This window comes from Alosa pseudoharengus, unplaced genomic scaffold (genome assembly GCF_046254945.1).
Source record: "Alosa pseudoharengus isolate Yale_2024_CS ecotype anadromous, Long Island Sound unplaced genomic scaffold, YU_APseudo_1.1 YU_APseudo_1.1_scf_15, whole genome shotgun sequence".
In the NCBI taxonomy this organism is placed as follows: domain Eukaryota; kingdom Metazoa; phylum Chordata; class Actinopteri; order Clupeiformes; family Clupeidae; genus Alosa; species Alosa pseudoharengus.
In genome coordinates this window covers 5,645,836-5,665,446 of record NW_027468620.1, presented here as the reverse complement: position 1 = coordinate 5,665,446, position 19,611 = coordinate 5,645,836, and the positions used below count along the sequence as shown (strand labels likewise).

The 19,611-nt window shown below is 38.2% G+C and overlaps 2 protein-coding genes across 5 annotated transcripts; one reads left to right on the top strand and one right to left on the bottom strand.

Moving 5' to 3' along the window:
- Window positions 1-2,911: 2,911 nt before the first annotated feature.
- fas (Fas cell surface death receptor) lies at window positions 2,912-12,016 on the top strand. Of its 4 annotated transcripts, none has more exons than XM_076285345.1 (9): window positions 2,912-3,059; window positions 3,570-3,660; window positions 3,747-3,881; window positions 6,996-7,107; window positions 9,012-9,076; window positions 9,195-9,290; window positions 9,622-9,653; window positions 10,128-10,143; window positions 10,623-12,016. In XM_076285345.1, the coding sequence occupies exons 1-9, from the start codon at window positions 3,030-3,032 to the stop codon at window positions 10,904-10,906; spliced, it is 861 nt and encodes a 286-aa protein (XP_076141460.1). In that variant the 5' UTR covers window positions 2,912-3,029; the 3' UTR covers window positions 10,907-12,016. The 4 variants fall into 4 exon arrangements, with proteins under 4 accessions (XP_076141460.1, XP_076141459.1, XP_076141462.1 ...); XM_076285344.1 differs by having other exon boundaries at window positions 10,125-10,143; XM_076285347.1 differs by lacking the exon at window positions 9,195-9,290.
- A 1,252-nt stretch (window positions 12,017-13,268) lies between these two features.
- On the bottom strand, window positions 13,269-19,508 carry morn4 (MORN repeat containing 4). Its single transcript, XM_076285343.1, has 5 exons — window positions 19,384-19,508; window positions 18,707-18,805; window positions 16,323-16,437; window positions 16,121-16,230; window positions 13,269-15,998 (listed from the first exon to the last, which is right to left on the bottom strand). Exons 1-5 carry the CDS (start codon window positions 19,412-19,414, stop codon window positions 15,850-15,852), a joined length of 504 nt encoding a protein of 167 aa, XP_076141458.1. The 5' UTR covers window positions 19,415-19,508; the 3' UTR covers window positions 13,269-15,849.
- Window positions 19,509-19,611: the final 103 nt, after the last annotated feature.

Sequence of the window (19,611 nt, the reverse complement as noted above, 5' to 3'; positions counted from 1 at the left end):
TTGGCATACATTGTGCGCATTGTCAGGAAAAGGCAAAGTCAAAGTGAAGTTTGCATTTTCATTTTCCAACTAACATTTTCATTTTCATTTTTGGCAGTAATATAGCCTACCAGGATGGTAATGAAAATGAAATGACAAATAGACGTTTTCAATTTATTTTTATTTTTGTCACAAATGTATCGTGTTTATCAGGAAAATTAAAAGCCAAATGTATATATTTAATTTTTTTTTTTTTTAAATTTGGTAGGATAATTGCACTGACACTGAACAACGAGTTTTTCATTTTAATTTCACTGTTTTCATTTTAATTTTATTAATGGCAGGACAAAACCCCCATATGACTGTCCCAGGCACATTTCACAAATTTTGATTTTGAATAAAAACAAGAAAATGAATTCATTTTCTGTTTATTCAATCATATATTGATAACCCAGATGTCTACTTGTGAGTCTGCTTGACTAAAAGTTCAGGCATAATATTGTGAAGCCACGCTTAACTAAAACACTTTGTCCCAGAAATGGATATCATATGGTGTGACGCCATATTACTTTTTTTAAACGGGCAATTGTTTGGAGACCTTTGGGGAGTAGGGGTCCTCCTTCTTTCAGGAGGAAGAACAACACCTCAGAAGGACACTGAAAGTTACAAGGCGAGTTATTTCTCTTCATGTTTTCAAAAAAATCAAGTATATCCGGCACTCCTTCTTCAGTTCCCTTTTGCACTGTCTTTTGGTGTGAGGCATTTTACACAAAAATGCCCAAATAAAATTACTTTTCAGTGAATATTACCTTTAAAACTATATTGTCATATTGCAGTTAGCATGGTTTTAGGATGTTAGGATAAAAGCACATTGCTTAATGTCATGCTAAGTACATGAAACCTCATATGGTGTGACCCCATATCATATAATGTGACCGGGTTTTCTCGTCACACCATATGATTTATTTGTCACACTGTATGATAGAAACTGCATTTTCCTACATAAATAATGTTTTTTTCATACATATGTTTAACTCATAATTAAGTGTAATATATATTTTGACATATTTAACATGATTTAACATTTATTATTTAAGATGTGCAACTATTGCATGTATTGCGAATCACACACACATAAAACACAGAAATCACCCCCACACACACTGACTCTACAGCCTTGGATACAAAAGATACATATTTGACATTCTAAATATCAATAGTAGTCTGAGAAAATAAATTCTGGTGTTAAAGAAAACCGTAATATTAATGTTGTCTTTAGCACTATAAGTAATTGCAACAATTTAATCTGATTATAATGCAGGAAAAGTTTTTAAATTATCTGAATAAATTGTTAAATTTGTCTTTTAACAGATATAAAGAGAATAAACTCAAAGGGGAACTACAAACATTCAGATTGAAGCCCACCATTGAGAAGAGAAAATCTCAGGGAACCCAAGAGCTATACAATATTTGGTGGCATTCTGTTTTACATAGTTGTGATTTCTGAAAGTTAACCTTTACATGATATACCTGTCTTAAATTGTCTTTTGTTGCTTGTGAAATACATATAATACACATTTTTGTATTAATAGATTGTTATGTGGTGTTATTTATCATATGGCGTGACACCATATAATTTGGTGTGACATCAAGAAATTATGAAAATAAAAAGGCTTTTGGGGTCTAAATCATACAAATCTCAATGGAACAGATAGAAAATAGGGTCAGCAAAAGTCACAAGCATTTTCTTTCTTTTATATCAAGGTATGTCAAAATGAATATGACGTTTATTGAAAGATTGAGGACATATGCCTTACTCTGTGTATTGATGAAGAAATATACTATAAAAATGTAATACATTTGCACAAGGAAATGCTAGATCTTGATGAAGTAATGATAGAAGATTATAATACATTGCTCACATTAAAAACAAAATATCCCATTATAATTTTACACACAATAACTTTCATGTCACACCATATGACAATTTTAGTCACTACCATAACTAGTTAGTGAATAAATATGAATTTCAACACAAAATATAAAAGACCATACATATTTTTGGGAATGGAAGGGTCAGTACAACAGGACTAAGTGATTTCCATGCCTAATATCTGAATTTTTTTCCAAAAACTTTTTTTCGGCCTAAAACGTCAACCACCCATGTCCGCTTATTTTAGGTGTATGTTTACATGTCTCTATTAATTCCATACATCAAGATATTTACATCCAGTCTTTTCTAATAGGTGAAGCAACTTCCTGACTATACACATGCCACGTTTCAAAGTTCTTAGAGCTTGTGTGATTGATCTGCACTAGTTTATATGCCTTAAGTCTTTTTGTTTTTAGGGTGTATAACAATATCTGTTAATTTAACAATCTTAGCAGTAAAATATTTTTAGCCAAGAATCCATTTCATATATGGGAGACCTTAGAGATGAGGAAAAACATTGTTGGGTTTAGTTCTACCTCCGGTGTGGGGTATCTTAAAAATGTGGGGCCATAGACCTCTGAAGTTCGCCTACAAAAAAGAAACAAAATGGCCATCTTTGCCCATATAAGGAGATCCGGTTGTTAATTGAAGCTAACTACCTATGGCAAGTTGCATTGTAAGTTAGCTCTGGGGTAGCAAAAATCTAAGTGTTCCGCCTTCACGTACCGGGGATCACAGTATCCACTCGAAGGCAGAGGACAAAAGTGTGTTCAGGAAAACGTCTGCATTTCAGACTTTTTCATCCCTGCGAGAGTTAAAAAGGTGAAATAATTCAAAATCCCCATGTTATTTTCCCATAGGGAAAATCGCCAGATACCGGATGTCAAAAGATGGCTGCTTTTTTGTAGGCGAACTTCAGAGGTCTATAGTCACCATAGATATATACATATGTGTATATATCTATGTATAGTCACTAGCCTAATACATCACATCTCTGGTTGGCTGTCATTTCGGAAGGAGGCGCCGAGCGAGGCGGTGTCTTGAGTTAGACTTGAGAAACACTTTACCTTCTTCGACGGCTGAGGAATTCTGACCACTAAATTGTGGCTTTGTAACCATGTTTAAAAGTGTGATAGTCTGCGTACTGGTGAGTCAATCTCAACAGATTGTTTCTTACAGCCATGCCATGTCTGAAAGCCTGGGCTAATGTTAGCGTAGGCTAATTTTTATGTGATTTGGGGAAGTTTTACCATGGCACTTTCTGTCATATAACTTAGCCTACTTTTGTGAACAGGCTTCGCAGACTTGTCTGTAGTTAATGTATTTTTAAACCAACTTCAGCAACATTTTATCACAACAAATGACATTAAGACATAGATAAAACAAAACTCGTTTGCAATGGTCTGTCAAAAATACTTTCAGTTTCGATTTCATTCCCAGAAAGTACCTACGTTGAACTGTGCTTTTGTGTTAGTAAAAGTGGTTGGTCGATGAGGTTTTTCTTAGTAGTCACATGTAGTATAATATGCATTACATTTGATAGAAATCGAACATATGACATGGTCTGCACTTTCGTCCGCTTCTCCGCTACTTTCGCCTGGCACTTAGAGGAATGTGAGGCGCAACTTGAATGTGCATTTCACTACTGTATGTGCAGGTGGTCTTCGGTCTGCCATTGGGACAATCACTCAGCTGTCTATATGGGAATTACAGTCACGACGGGAAGACATGCTGCCTATGTCCCAAGGGTAAAATAAATCAAGACCACCCTCGAATCTATCTTGTCAATGAAACTGTTGAATTTTTTTCTAATTTGTGTTTGTGTGCATGTCAGGTTATTTTGTTTACAGTCACTGCGACACAGCCAACCCCCAGCCTAAATGTGACCATTGCCAAACAGGATCATCATATACTGCAGAGGCAAATTCCCAGGAAAAGTGTGAACAGTGCACTGTATGCAACTCTAAAGGTATTTGATAATCAATCCAACCCTAAAATTGGCCACTCCACTGAAACAGCTTGATACTCATCTTGATCGATTTGCAGCTGCTTTAGGCATGGTCAACCAATGCATCCCACTATCCATAAACTCAAACATGGGCATCACAGCCAAAGCACACTCTTGGTTTGAATCCTACCTCCTACCTCACTGGGCCATCGTTCAGTATCATGGCTAGGACAGACGTCTGCATGTCACCATCTTGACGGGGTGCCTAAAGGCTCGGTGCTGGGGCCCCTTCTCTTACACCACCTCTCAGTCAGATTATCCCCGCTTTTCATGGCTTCTCATCACTTCTCATGGCTTCTCACATCACTGCTACGCAAATGATACCCAACTCTTTATGTCATTCCCACCTGGCGACTCAACGGTCTTGACACGGACCTCAGATTGTCTCTCTGACATAGCCAAATGGATGAAGGCCCATCACCTCCAGCTAAACCTCTGAAAGACCGAGCTACCAGGTTTCCCAGCCAAACAAAGTATACATCACATCATCAACATCAAATTTGACTCCTTATCTCTTGCTACTTAAGGTCACAAAAAACTGGGTTGCATCAAGGTTTGCATCACTCTCCTAACGGACCTCCCGGCTAGTGCGGTGAAACCATGACACATGGTCAAGAACAAGTCTGGTTTTCAATCAACCAACACAAATTTTACCACCAGACGTGCATTTCCTCCATAACGCGGAAGCGATTGGGCCATAGTTTTGCACAAATTGAAGCAGAAATACACCAAATGTTGAAAAAAAAATCACGTGTGATGATGTCTTGGATCTGTTATTCACCTATTCTGATTCTGAAGGAGAATATCTGCCTTTTGGAGAATATGATCGATCGTCTATTGACTGATAGTCACGGAGCGTCTGTGAATGGAGGTGCGTCTTTGCGACAGTGTCCACTAAGCATACCATGCTTATTTCGACCCTCTGCCCAACATAGCTGGAGGTGCCAGTGGCAATAGTGATGATAGTGTCCGTAATGGACGTGGTATAGACAGCAGGGGTTGTAAAAATAGGGCTCTGAAAAACTACAAAGTCACCCGCGATAGGAACTGTTTTGACTAGGCTACTTTATTGTATAGTAGCATAGGGTTTGTGATTATAGTAATAGTTTACTATTGTTGGTTTACATGTGACTGTTTTCCTGTTCATTTGTTATGTGGGTGAAATGAAAAAAAAAGAAAGTAAAACTGCTCAAATATGTTCAACATCTAGTATTTACTGAAATGTGCATAATTCACGGTGGTTGCCATCCAGTGACGTCATAATATGCTATTAGATGAGTAAATTTACCTCATTCATAAACTTCTGTTCATACTCAATGATTTTCACATTTACAGTAGGACTTTATCTCTGACCACTTGCAAGCCATGGCCTTTTGAAATTTTGATGTAAAAATCCAATTTATTTTTTTTAAACCCTGGCGGCTAAAGGGTTAATCCTCATTTTCACTCGCTTTGGATAAAAGCATCTTCTAAATGAATAGATGTAAATGCAAATGCTAATGACACTCCTCCTCACATCAGTTATATGTTTTGTTATATGTTTTGTTTTGTGAACAGTGGTGAAGAGCACATGTGGTTTTACAGTGATAATGGATGTTTTAGAGCCTACATAGTTATTTCTGTAGTTATTTCTGCCAACATTAATTTCATTAATGGTTCAGTTTCGTAGGCCTACTAGTATTCTCACCTGACTCTCAGCTTCCAACTCTGCTCATATTTTGACAGATCCATACAGATAAAGCAAATATATGTGACGCTAGGTAACAATAGTTGGCCTTCAGATGGTTGATGCTAGATAATCTGGGTATAGAAATCGTATAGTGTAGTGTGGTATAGTAAAGTTTAACCAGCATTGTACAATAACATGTACAATAACAATCCATATCCACTGCTGAACATTTGTGTGAAAGGAACATGTGGCTTGTGTTGTGTTTGTTTCAAACTCGATGATATTGGTTGTTGTCTTTGTTAGCCAATCTAGCAGAGAAAGATGCTGCACAGTCCCTTTTGGGTTGTGTGGCCAGATTACCATGGTTCACTGTGATTATGTAAACAGTATTGAATCCATAACAACACCTTAAACTAAGACATGTTTTAACAGGGGCGTGCAGAGACCTTTGAAGGGGCAGGGGCTCAAATTTTTAAAAAGGGCACATGGAAGAAAATTTTCAGAAAACGTGTTAACTTTATTTAAAACTTAATTTTGATTACAATTTTGATTATGTATTCTCTATCAAAATTAAAACTTAATTTTGATAGAGAATACATAGGCTACATGAGTGAACTACCACCATTAGCAAGCTGGTGTCTTGCAGATTCAAGTGCTGTGCGTGTGGCCACTGAGTGAAATGACGCGTAATGTAGCTGTAAACAGAGAACGACGTGTGGAGTTGGGTTAGTTAAACAACTACATTAGCCTATGTTGTCGGCTTATGACGATTTAGAAAAGGTTTGCCTACTCTGTTTTATGAACTAGGTCTACTAACCTAAGCTACTATAACATAGTAAAGTAACAAGTAAAAATCGGGTGTTGTCAAAAGGGCACATGGACATCAAAGGGGCAAAAGGGCAGGTGCTAGAGCCCCTGTAGCCCCCCTTCTCTGCACGTGCCTGTGTTTTAACTGGATAAGTCCTTATTTCCTCAATGTTTCTTTCCTCACTCATATGCTACCTTCCATTCCTGCCCAATTGGCATCATCATGTGCTCTTTTTCTCTCTCCATCTCTCTCCCTCTCTCTTTAGTCTACTCTGAATGCACCACAGTGAATACATTAGAAATAGTATCAACAGTTTCTTCCATGTTGTTCAGGAATGGACCACTAGTTTTTTTTTTAATGGCTTGAACCGTAAGAAGCACCAAGTATGTTGTTGGGACTGTTTTTTTCCTATTGTTGCTGAGAAAGTTTCGGCCGTCAAGATGGTGTGGATGTTTTTTTTTATTATTACTCCACAAAGTAAAATAAAATAAAATCCATCTTCAGTTAATATCCACTGCTGAATATTTGTGTTGATGAATTTGTGAGCTGTGTTGTGTTTGCTTCAAACTCTAATGATATTGGTTGTTGTCTTTGTTAGCCAATCTAGAGGAGGAAAGACATTGTACAAGCACATCTGACGTTATATGTACATGCAAGAAGGGTTATTTCTGCGAAGAGGAGCATTGTAAAGCATGTCATCAGTGTAAAGAGTGAGTATTATGCTTAATTGGCCATTTCCACATAAACTAAACTCAAAAATCATTTCTGAGAATTTGGAAACATTGAATGAAAATATTGACATTGGTACTAAATACTGGTAATCATAAATATAAGATTAGCACAATAGGGCTTTTCTGTGTCGTATCATTATATATCATATCAGTACATGCACGCGTATGCACACACAGGCACGTGCACACACGCACGCAGACACACACACACATAAACACATGAACGAATGCACACACACACACACACACACACACGCACACATAAACACACCAGCAGGCATGCACGCATGCACAGACACACACACACACAAACACATCCACACATACTCACACAAAAAGGTGCATGCAGGCAAACAGGCACACCAGGGGTCGAAATTAACTTTTTGGCCTACTAGCCAAAGTGGCTGGTAGATGAAAAAAAATGACCAGGCCAAAGCTAAACAATGATTTTTAGAATTATTTTGAAAGTTGCCTATCATTAGCCTATTTTACAGCTTTTTAGAAGTTCTAGCCTATTTGTGTGGTGATCTATTTGTTTTCTCAGCAGATGCATGAAAGGGTAACCAAATAACTGTAAGACTTGTGAAGTTTACTTTTCTCAAATTGGCAAGTAGCCGTATAGCCTAATAAAATGTATTGTCCCCCATTATCGGAAAATAAATCCTGTGGCACAGTACCTGCTATAATTCAGCTGGCAATGCAAAAATCTACTCGCCATTGGTGCTTGGCGGGTGCTTCGAGACCTGAGGCACATGCACACACACTCACATATACACATGCACGCATGGACGCACACACACACACACACATAAACTTACACACACATAAACACACACACAAACATAAACACAGACACACATGACACACCCCATTACCCCATAGGGATATCTGGCTTTTGGGTGAAATTGAATGTTTCAATACAGAAGGTACTGATACATTGAACTGTTGGACATGCACATTCAAAAGTTTAGAGAAGGTCACATTAAGTTCCCCTGTAAAAATTATAGTGGATTTTAGTTCATCCTGAAATTTCACCCGAAAGCCAAATATCCCTGACTTTTTCTGAGTCAAGAGTAGGGGATGGAGTAGGAGATGGAGACAAATTGACAAGCGGAGGAAATGTGCAGGACTGAGTGGCGGTCATATTTTGTACCACTATGCAGTACATCTAGTTTGCTATAGTTTAGCCTTTCATGATGGCTATTGTTTGTGTTTGCCTGGCAGTCAGGACTGTGTATGTTGATGTGACTTGTGGCAAAAAGATAGTGTTGAATGGGAATACTATTTTCATGTCATTATAGCATTACCATAAAATATCTTGGTATGATTTTAAGTCCAAATCGCCCAACCTTATTGTGCAAACCCAGTGATTTGGAATAGGATGGTAGAGCACTATTCCCTTGTTACGAGATGCAGTAACTGATTCTGTTTATCATTGTTACGAGATGCAGTAACTGATTCTGTTTTACTCATTGTTACGAGATGCAGTAACTGATTCTGTTTCTCATTGTTACGAGATGCAGTAACTGATTCTGTTTCTCATTGTGATGCAGTAGCTGATTCTGTTTCTCATTGTTACAAGATGCAGTAACTGATTCTGTTTCTCATTGTTACAAGATGCAGTAACTGATTCTGTTTCTCATTGTGATGCAGTAACTGATTCTGTTTCTCATTGTTACGAGATGCAGTAACTGATTCTGTTTCTCATTGTTACGAGATGCAGTAACTGATTCTGTTTCTCATTGTGATGCAGTAACTGATTCTGTTTCTCATTGTTACAAGATGCAGTAACTGATTCTGTTTCTCATTGTTACGAGATGCAGTAACTGATTCTGTTTCTCATTGTTACGAGATGCAGTAACTGATTCTGTTTCTCATTGCAGATGTGAGTTGGGAGAGGAGGAACCATGCACACCCAGGAGCAACACTGTCTGCAGGAAACATTCTGGTGCTAAGGGTCGTTTATAAACTAAAGCTCACAACAAGATATCCACACTAAGTAGAATTCATATTCATATTCATATTACTAGTGACTATATTGATAAGGTGTACTGTGTATTTTTCAGACACAGCTCGTATTGCTATTGGTGCTGTTGCTGCTGTTGCTGTTGTTGCTTTTCTGATTTGTGGTGGCCTTTGGTGGAAAAAGAAGTTTTGTTTTAGTGAGTACCATATTGCAGACAGTTAACATTTTGGGATAAAAACATACAGTAGATGTACAGCAGAGTACTAAAATCTTTGGCTTACACAACATGGGTTTTTTCATGTAATTCTAGATATACATCTTATAGCCTTGAATATCTAGACAGTTATTTGACTAGTTAACAGTTTGTGTTTCTGCAAAAATCTGAATTTTCTTGATGGCCTGTCTGGGAACAGTGGATGGATTTGACCAGTGTGGTGGAATAGACCCAATTGTAAATGGTACATTTTGCCAACAATCTCTGTTAATCAACTCACATTAATCAACTCATGTAATTTCCCATTGTATAGCCCAGAGGCTGGCAGCTGCAGATCATCCAGAGGTGAGTCCATGAGAAGGTGGCCTTTCATGGCCATCTTGTGGTTTTGTGGTGGAAGTGAAGCATGCATGAAAAAATAGTGTCCACATATTACTGCTGAAAAGGTGTGCATCGATGTATGTCTTATAATGTATTTGGTGAAAATGTATTCCTCAGGCAAAAAAAAAAGATTTTTGCCTGAGGAAGACCCAGACGGGTCGAAACGTTGCAGCACACAATAAATGTATGGGAGTTTTTAGCAGAGTGCGGGCATTTCATCCTTTTTGAGTTCTAGTTCCATTTGCCCTGCACCTCACCGGTGGGGATGTGCACACTAGTACAACTACTTTTTGGTGAAAATTTATACATATTCTGTAGTGTAAGATAAGGGAAATTCTTTCATATGTGTAATATATTCTTATGTTACATGCATATTTGTTTGCTGAGTGTGATATGGCCATTACTAACTTCTACTCAAAATCTTTTTATTTTTAGCAGAAAATACCGCTAAAAGGTAGGTGAATTAATTCCCTCACTGTTTCCCCTTACTTTCTGTACTGTTTATGATTGCTAGACTGTAATGTGTAAAAGTCATTCTTTTTTTTTTTACAGTAAATGTATGGGTCTTTAGCCTTTATTCAGAAAGGACAGTGAAGAGTGACATGAATCGAGTGGGAGAAACAGAGATGGGATTAGATAGAATTGGGAAATGACAACGGGTCAGATTTGAATCGGGTCTCTGAAGGCTTTCCCAAAAGTCATTCAATTCTATTGTTGTTACGCAGTCCTCCTAAATAGAAGAAAGAAATACTTCGACAAAGTTTGAAAAACTTGGAGGAGTTTCTCATTAGTTTTCAGTTTGTGTGTAGACAAAAGGCCAAAAATGCCCAAAAAACATACTCTAGCAATACCCAGGTTCTTGTGGATGGAACATAACTAATGGTTTGGGATTTATTTTTTGTTTTATATGTTATGTATCGTATCCGTTTACAGGCATCGACTTGAAGCAATTCATAGGCGATATTGTTGACCTTCTGTCTTGGAGTGACATGGTGAAGGTTGCCGACAGGACTGGGATGGATATTGTCCAGGTGGATCGACACAAGCACGACAATCCTACTGCAGAGGAGCAGACCAGAAGCCTTCTTATTGCATGGATAGAACTGCAAGGTCTGGACCAAGCCAGTGAGACCCTCTGTCAAACACTCCGCAAGTGTAACTTGAACCAGAAGGCTGATAAGATTGAACGTCTCATCTCGCCAAAAGTTGATGTCTGATAGGGCCTGATAGGTGGCGTCAGATATGTACCTATATATATCTTAGGGATTTGCTGATGTTTTGTACCATAAGAGGTAATGAAAGGTGTTTTTTCTACATTACGTATTGTATGCTGTTACCTGGAAAATGTACAGTATATATTTGTGTCTCATTTGCCATTCTCCCTCATAAACTGTTTGTAATTTAAGAACTGAAAATGACCCACAATTAATGTACCTGGTTCATCAGTGACCTGGTTCATCAGTGACACTTACTGTTTTTGAGTTTGTGAAGATAAGAATACAGTCCCTGGAGCGTCTTGTGGGTTAAAAAGTAATTCATATTTTTGGCTATCTAATGACCAATCTATTGACCAATAATGAACAACCTATACAATTGAAAAGCCTACAAACACCAATGCAGCACTAGGAGTTTCTCTATATCCCACACAAAACGTGTCATAGGTCTGATTGATTTCAAATATGCAAACAAGGTAGAGGCTCTGTCCTTCTGCTTGATCACCTGGATTTGGATGCTAGAATTGTTCGTCTTGCTTTCTATAACATTGCGAGATGAGGGCAAGGGTCTGCTGTTGTCATGAGTATGAGTATCACTTCGAGCTGTTAAGTGTTGTCAAGTTGGTGTTGATGCATCCCTGCATCCCTGCCTATCATTGGCCCACTCCCCTTATTCAGAGTTTAATAAGATTAGAATTGTAGTCAATCTGGCCATGCTCTATAACTGGGTTATTTGCCATTACATCATACTCAAGACATGTAATAAGCACAATCTGATAGTATTGCCTTTGTTAGTCTCATCACTGGATGGCTTATTGTGATAAAATGGAAAAGACGGCAAATTCCCAACATTTACACACTGGATCAAACATGCCGTTTATTTTTTCAACCATGAAAATATTAGATACTCTGAAAGGACCGTCAAAGAACTCATTACATGCATTCCAGTAGAGTAAGCAGATGCACAGATGCATGCATTCTTTTATGGATGGAAGAATATTCCAGTGTCATGTGGTCAGTGGTATGTAATGTTTTTTATGTATATTTCTGTATTTTTTAATGTGTGTTTATTAGTCTATGTTGAACTAAATATATCTATTTTTAAAGAGAAAATTGTGCCTCGGGCTGAACTGAATACTGATATTTACTAGTAGTTACCACCAACACCAATCAGGCACCAACAACAACATGATGACTTGTGCTGAGGCCATATGCACTGAATCTGATAATGGAGTACTGAGGAATGTTCAAAGTGCCAGAAGAACAGTGCTTGCAGTACTACATTCAGACCACACAATGGCACTGCTATTTCCACATCTGAAAAACAGTAGCTGATCATACCTTCTGCGTCTCTTAACTTTTGTCAGTGCGGTAGCCTACATGATTTAATTACATGTTTATTTGAATCTGTTTGAAATGCTGTTTAGCCGTAGATAAAATCTGAATAAATTGTGTGCTGTATAGAAAACAGCTTTTTCAAAAAGGAATTACACAATTCACAACTACACAGCTACTTATCAAATTAATTTATGACGGACAGTATAGGGTACCATCTATGTCAGCACAAACAGATGTAGAACAGTGAATGAAATAAGAATTAGTTCGACAAAATAGAGCTTCTTTATGAAACACTTGAACACATTCCACTTACGAAATACAAAGGAGAAGCAGTTATTCATCACTCTGTCACTATCACTGCTATGAGGCTTGTGAATGACAACCCTTTGCCACAGCAGAAAAGAACCATAGGAGTTCGCTGTGAATAATCAACCTGCATGTAAATTCACTGAGAGAACTGAAAGTGGTTGCCATGGTAACGAGCCTCCCTCTTTCTCAAGGTGAAAGTCCAGGCATATGCCACAAAAGCTATTTATACAATATGACTAAAAAGGATATGGCAGAAAATTATATGTACACATGTAAAGCAGACATACACTATTTTATGGCTTCCAAACCTGTGTATGCACCTACACTGCTATAAAGACAAGAGGAATTCAATATAGCTAAAAGGATTTTTATTGTCAACTGTGTTGTGAACTATGTCATTTATTCAGCAGAATGAATAGCCGTTCACATTTCCTTGCTGGTCTGAATGCTGGATCTAGCTTGGTTTGCCTCTGTGTCCACTTAAAGAAGATGACAATCAAGAAATGGTTGTTAATTGGCCTTGGGGTTTAGTGTGGCACCTATGTAAATGATTTGATTGCGTGCCAGGATTTATTGGGAAATGTAAACAACAGGCAAAGGGTAAGTGTTTAATGGATGAAATCTCCTTGGATGCTATGTCTGACAGTTGCACCTGAGTATGAAACAGGTTTTATTTCTGGTACTTCTTCCAGTAAAGTCCACAAAATGTATGCAATGAAAGTTTATTTAATAAGCCCGTCTCACAATGGAGAGTTCAGTACATTTGAGTGTATACTTCTTGAAAGTATTTGTGGATAGGTATTCATTAACATACTGGAATAAAGGAGGATTAATAGCACTTTCAGAAACACTCCACGGTTTAATATTGCCAGCACTTCACAAGACCTTTGGCTGCCTTTCAAGTGCATAATCTATTTCACTGTTAAAATGAAATTTCAGTTGACACACCACGCTCGAGCAATTGACAGAATTGATATGGTCTGATGTGAGATGCACACAAGATGTTCAACTTCCAGCATAACCACATTACAAACAACAAAAGATTGACATTGTAAACAAATACACTCACACACACAGAGAAACACACCAGCCAAATACTCTAAATTCCCTTACGCTATCAAAAACACGGTTCACTTGAAATCAACGTGAATTGTAAGAGGTCACCTATTTCATATGCATACTGTGTCAATGGTTTTCAGGTGACAGCATGCAGGCGTTCATTTCTGAGTGTATGGATTGACACTCAGAGGACAGGGATATGAAGACATATAATGAAAAAAATGATTTCATTTATGCATGTTGTGGTCTTGGTTTTAAGTATCTGGTAACTGAATCATAAATAGGCTTACATGTGACCCTGCTCGGTAAAAGAGATACATTGCAACCATCAGTCACTTACTATTTCACCAGAGAATCAGTAAGGTGATTCTGAATTGTGATATAGTGAAAATATGTATATTACTATTTAAACCAACTTATTTTTAAATCAGCTACAAGGCTCCTAATCTGTTCCAAAACTGATGAAACTCACGATTGAATTGACTATTCTGCACACAGAAACTCTGCTTTAAGAAATATCAAAGCCATAGTCTGCTGTCCCTAGGGACTAGCCAACCTGAAAGTATACCCCATCCTCTTTGTGGTCTTCCCAGAGCCGCTCTGGAGAAGATACATGATTGACACACAGAGTATTTCCTTGATTGGATGGGCATAATAGTGACAGGTGATCGAGCTATTTTAATACTGTTCGCAGGGATAAGATTGTATGAATGTCCCTCTTTCAGAGTTAATTAAGCAAGAGGACATATAATGTTTTATTGCCCCGATCACCAGGACTAACAATATTAGTCTATCTGAACATGTAATAGTTTCCCTTTTCTATATTTCAAACTACTCCACTCATTTCAGAATTTCAAAAGCAAGTGGACCAGCTGTTTGCATCTGAAACACACACATATGAATCTGTGGGTATTATGTATATGTTTATCTAATGGGTATTATGCATATGTTTATCTAATGGGTATTATGTATATGTTTATCTAATGTATATGCAATATTATGTGAACTGCTTTGAAAAGGATGATATATTAAGAACGGCTTTTTGTGAGATGCTACTCTATAACAATACACACATTTATAGTAAAATGACTTGCTTCTGAACTGAATGCATTTTACGATTAGGATACTTCAATGCTTGTGACTACTCCCACCCCTATTAGTTGCGTGGTACCATTAACAGCAAGCTATAATCACACAGATCTTAGACATGAGTGAAACAAAATGACATGAGAATGAAATTAGTCATTTAAGAGAAAGCCATATGATACTGAATATTTAAAAAATTTAAAGTACACTTAGTTTTGTGTACTGAGCAGCTGTAAAAATGCTTGCCTTTGTTGTGAAGAAAAAAAAAACAATCTTGTCTTTTCATCCATTTTCACCCACACAACTGTTACAACACTGTGATAGTGTAATGCACAATACCGTACATCAGTCACTGATTCCATTCTGAAAGGCAAAGTGAAGGCAAAGATAGATAACAAAAGTGATCAAATACAAACTTGTCCACAGAGCCTCGGGTGTATAAGCCAAGGTCACACCTTTTCACCCTGAAATAAGTTCAAAGGTTAAAACATTCTCATTCTTCACCCCACTGCAACTTGCAAGTGTCTGTTGTTGTAACAGGAGATGGATAAGGTGTCAAGTTCAGATAAAAGATTTTTGCAGTTTGCATGTGAGGTTATAGAGGTGGCTCATTGTAAGATGTTCTAAGCAGTCAGTCAGTCTGCATAGGTGAGTGGCAAAGTTTCTCAAATTGTTGCTCCAAAATAGATTTTTTGGACTACATTTGTTGTTCCAAATAGATTATTTAAATTACGCTCTACATTACGGAGCTATGGGGTGAAATGTACTCCCATCATAGGTGTAGACCAATACAGTTAAGGAGAATGATTACCATGCCATGACTTTGAACGTCTGATGCCCAATTGGGCTGATAACTAGTTGTTAGCCTGATCACTCTTTGTAATAATAACTACATGGAAATTAAGTATTTTGGTGATCCAGTCCTAAAATGGAATACAGCAGCAATGGGTCGAGCCAAGACCGAGCAGCAAAGATGGGACAGTGTTGCCCGACGAAAGGCAAGAGTGGGTGGAGTGGGCCACTCAGGTTCAGCATCAGTGATGAGGCAAAGGCAAATGTGAAACAGAACCCACGTGGGTAAGAGGGAGGCGATGTGAACCCTGTCACCCATCCCTGAGGGCCAGCCAGGCCTGCAGGCACTGTGGCTCCTTTGGTCATACTGAGAGGCCGCGGGCCTTGGTGGCCGAGCCCTGCGCTCTCTGGACCACCGCCTGACACTTCTCCCGCTTCAGCAGCTTGTTGTTCTCGAACAGGCCCTCATTCCGTGGCACTCCGTGTGTTCCGTCGGGGAACGTCAGCAGACCTACAACCAACCGGCAGTGACACAAGATTGACAGATGATAATTAGATTATGTGATTTAATCAGAGGAAAATAATCTTTGCAGGAGGACTAAATTGATGTTTTCAGCTGTAATGAACAATTACCGTATCCTTCCACACGTCCACTTTTATATTCTCCCTCAAATTTCATCCCGTCAAAACGATTGAAGATCCCCACACCCTGAAATTTACCTTGTACAAAATCTCCCTCGTACCTTTGGCAAAAAAAACGTGGTTATTTTCACATAAACAATGATACAAACTACCAAATGATCACAGGAGAATGCTAAATAAAGGTAAGTAATACCTGGATCCATCAGGGAACACAAGAACACCACATCCATGGAATAAGCCATTTTCAAACTGTCCCTTATAGCAGGTGCCATCAGCAAATTTAAGCTGACCTAGCCCATGGCGTCTCCCTTTACAATAGAAACATCAAAAAAATCAAACATCAATGTGTCATGCTTACATTCACCCGTATTCATTTATTTTTTTTGTCCAAAGTATCTTACAATTATATGTGATAAGTCAACCACAATTCTAATTGAAATGGTGGAAATAACCACCTGAATTGATATTTTGTGCCAAAATAAGATAAGCTACTAATGCTAGACAAAGCTGTGCTGGTGATACTGTGAATTTGTGCTCCACACAGATAAAGGTCACGTCTCAGTAGGTAGGCTGCATCCCAGGCAGCTGTATCAGAGAAATCACCCTCATTTGTCAGGCTCCACAGAGTGATGTCATAACTTATGATAATATGTTCAGTTTCTGTAATTCTCCTGTGGAAATGTCCACTGTTCTTGAAAAAATTCCCAAAAGAGATAAAAAAAAAAGAACAAGGCAAGACACGCCAGCCTAATTGGCAGACATGGCTGCGATGAAGTGTTTATGCCAAGCAGGTGTGTGAAACTGTCATTCATACTCTTTTGGGAAACCAAACAAGACAGTCTCAAAAATCCTGTATAAGCCCCAAGAAACCTGTACATGGATATTGTGTGCCTTGGCTGCAGTCTACCATTTAAGTGATGACCAAAGATTAACACAATGAGTATAGATGGTACATGGTTCTCTGTTGCTATGGTTACTTTTGCAACAGTATGCTGGCTTAAAAAAAAAAAACTCAGTGGTCAAGAAAAGTTTTCTGAAAGGAGTCTTCATTTCAAGGATGTGAGTTAGCGAGTATTGCAACTTGCCTTTAGCTCCTGTCTGACAAGCATAATACCAAGGTAATTTACTGATACTGAGGTATTATACCCTAGATCAGTGTTTCTCAAACTTTTTCAGACGAAGGACCACTTAAACAATAAAAAAAAAAACGGACGGACCACTTAGCTAAAAAAAAAAAGATTAGACCTACTTCAACAGTATATTAGCCTACACAATAGGCCTACTCACTGAGCCACCTTGTTTATTGTCTTTGCACTTTGCTTATTGTGTCAGAGGATTCATATAATTTAAACCGGCATAGCTTACATAGACAGTGTTCCAGAACTGTTTGGATTTACATACAAGTTGGTTCAATATTGCAAACAACTCAACTATATTAGATTTTACCACGTTTGCTCGCGGACCACTTAGGATAGCTTGCTGACCACCAGTGGTCCCCGGACCACACTTTGAGAAACACTGCCCTAGCTGACCGTTTCAAGAGAGTTCCATTATCAGCATCATAGTTGTTCCCACAAGGCTTCCGTTTTAACATTCCATATGTTATCTTAATGAAGAGGAAGTAGATTGATAACAAAATAGAATGTTCAAGCATTGTTTTTGTTTTTCTTGTTGAAAGGGTCTATAATTAGAGCTGAAACCTGTAGTTAGTATAATGGTCACAGTAATATAATAGATTACAATGTAACACTTCATGTCCCTTAATTCAAGTTGTTTTTTTATTGTTTGTTAACAACTTGTTTGCAAAAACATATGCACACAATGCATTCATTTGTGTTGTACACTGGTAAGACCAGACAAAATCACATAGGCTAAGCATACAATCAAAACTATTATGGCCACTGGACGTTGCCTGTCCCTGCATTTTCCCCTAAATATGTAATCAAAAAACAGTTGAAATAGTCTACTATATCAAACAGGTAAGCCTATGAAGTCTCTTTCAATCTAATTTGATATTTGGTTCAAGCAAATGTCTTTACAAATACAGTTTTTCCAAAGGCAGGACATTGTCTTTGAGGATTAACTCAACTTGGTGTCTTGTCTGGCTAGTGATTTTCTGTACTTTGCTAAATGAGTCAGTGGCCGACTCAAAGTCAGGCCAATTGTAATACCACAAACAGATGTAATCTTACAATGATGCATGCACATATTTCACTTTTAAAGGTGACAAACACATTGACTACCCTACTGTTTCAGATAACTGCCCTGGGTGTTAGTTTCTGTAGTAGCCTACTTTCATCCCTAAAACCCCACCCCCTCTGGTATTCAAGAGATTATCCCTTAAATACCTATAGCTAATGCTAACAGATTTGAAGGTTCCGTCAACGACCATGTGCCCAGAAGTGACTCACTTTAAGAAGAAAAACGAAATGCAGTGCTGGGTTTGATACTACTGCAATGAATAGAGTTCACTAATAGTAGGCTAGGCTAAAAGATCAATGGCATTTGTGATCTGATCTTCTGATCTTTGACAGCCAACGGCCTGTTCAAAGATGTGTGTGTGGCTATGCATCTTGCCTTCTTTCCACTCGCCGTGGTACTCCTCTCCACTAGAATAGCTAAAAGATCCTCTTGTGAGCGTCATACCTCCTCTGACGCTGTCAAAGACACATGCACCTGTAGACAGAAGCAGAAGAGGGTGCGTGTTGTAATATTTGACTTTGGGTAGGAGGTAGGCCTAGGGCTATAAGAGCAATTGAACTGTTGATTGATGATTGATTTAATGTCATTCTTTTGTGTAAGCTATATGGGATACATAGACAGCTGAGCCAAAGTTTAGTCTACCCCGAAAAAAACAAACAATGAATGACAGAACAAGCGCTAGGATAAAATCAACTGAATGAATGTATGAAATGACATTTATTGGCCTAGGCCAGCCTACTGTCAAATTCCGCAGCCTAATTCAGTATCATGAGCAGCAACATTTAATGAATAATACATTGACTCATGCTTGTAGCGTCTTATTAAGACAGTGGTGAAATGCCGCCTTAATGAACATTCGAGAGGATCTTCTATGCATTCTAAAATTACAATCATCTGTTTTTCAACAATCCAGAGCTACACGGATGCATTGATATTGGCAGTGTTACTTAGGTAAATCGTTTCAATAACTAGCGACACGTACGTGAACGTATAAAATATCAGTTGGAATGTCTGCATTCGTATACGTTAAAACTGAACAGGTAAATGTTTACCTTGTACATTAGGTTGATGTCTCACGGGCATGCAAATTCCATTTTTATATTTACAATCGGTCTGCACGGTTGACAATTCCTATAACTGTAAGCAGCCTCTGTTGATTAGCTTCTCATAACCCCACCTCCTCTCCTGGCAGGGCAGCCGACTTCCTGAAGGACACGTTGTGTTATTGAGTGGTTTTCTTGGCGATTTATTTATACTGTACTCTGATTGGCCAGTCTAGG

Bases quoted from the DNA above. Each gene is read 5' to 3' on its own strand.
- fas (XM_076285344.1), top strand. From the start codon at position 3,030: ATGTTTAAAAGTGTGATAGTCTGCGTACTG. The intron at 3,661-3,746 runs GTAAAATAAATC...TGTGCATGTCAG, and splicing joins ATGCTGCCTATGTCCCAAGG to GTTATTTTGTTTACAGTCAC. The intron at 9,291-9,621 runs GTGAGTACCATA...CCCATTGTATAG, and splicing joins GAAAAAGAAGTTTTGTTTTA to CCCAGAGGCTGGCAGCTGCA.
- morn4 (XM_076285343.1), bottom strand. From the start codon at position 19,414: ATGCCCGTGAGACATCAACCTAATGTACAAG. The intron at 18,806-19,383 runs GTAAACATTTAC...TTCTGTCTACAG, and splicing joins ACATCAACCTAATGTACAAG to GTGCATGTGTCTTTGACAGC. The intron at 15,999-16,120 runs GTAATTGTTCAT...GGTTGGTTGTAG, and splicing joins TGGACGTGTGGAAGGATACG to GTCTGCTGACGTTCCCCGAC.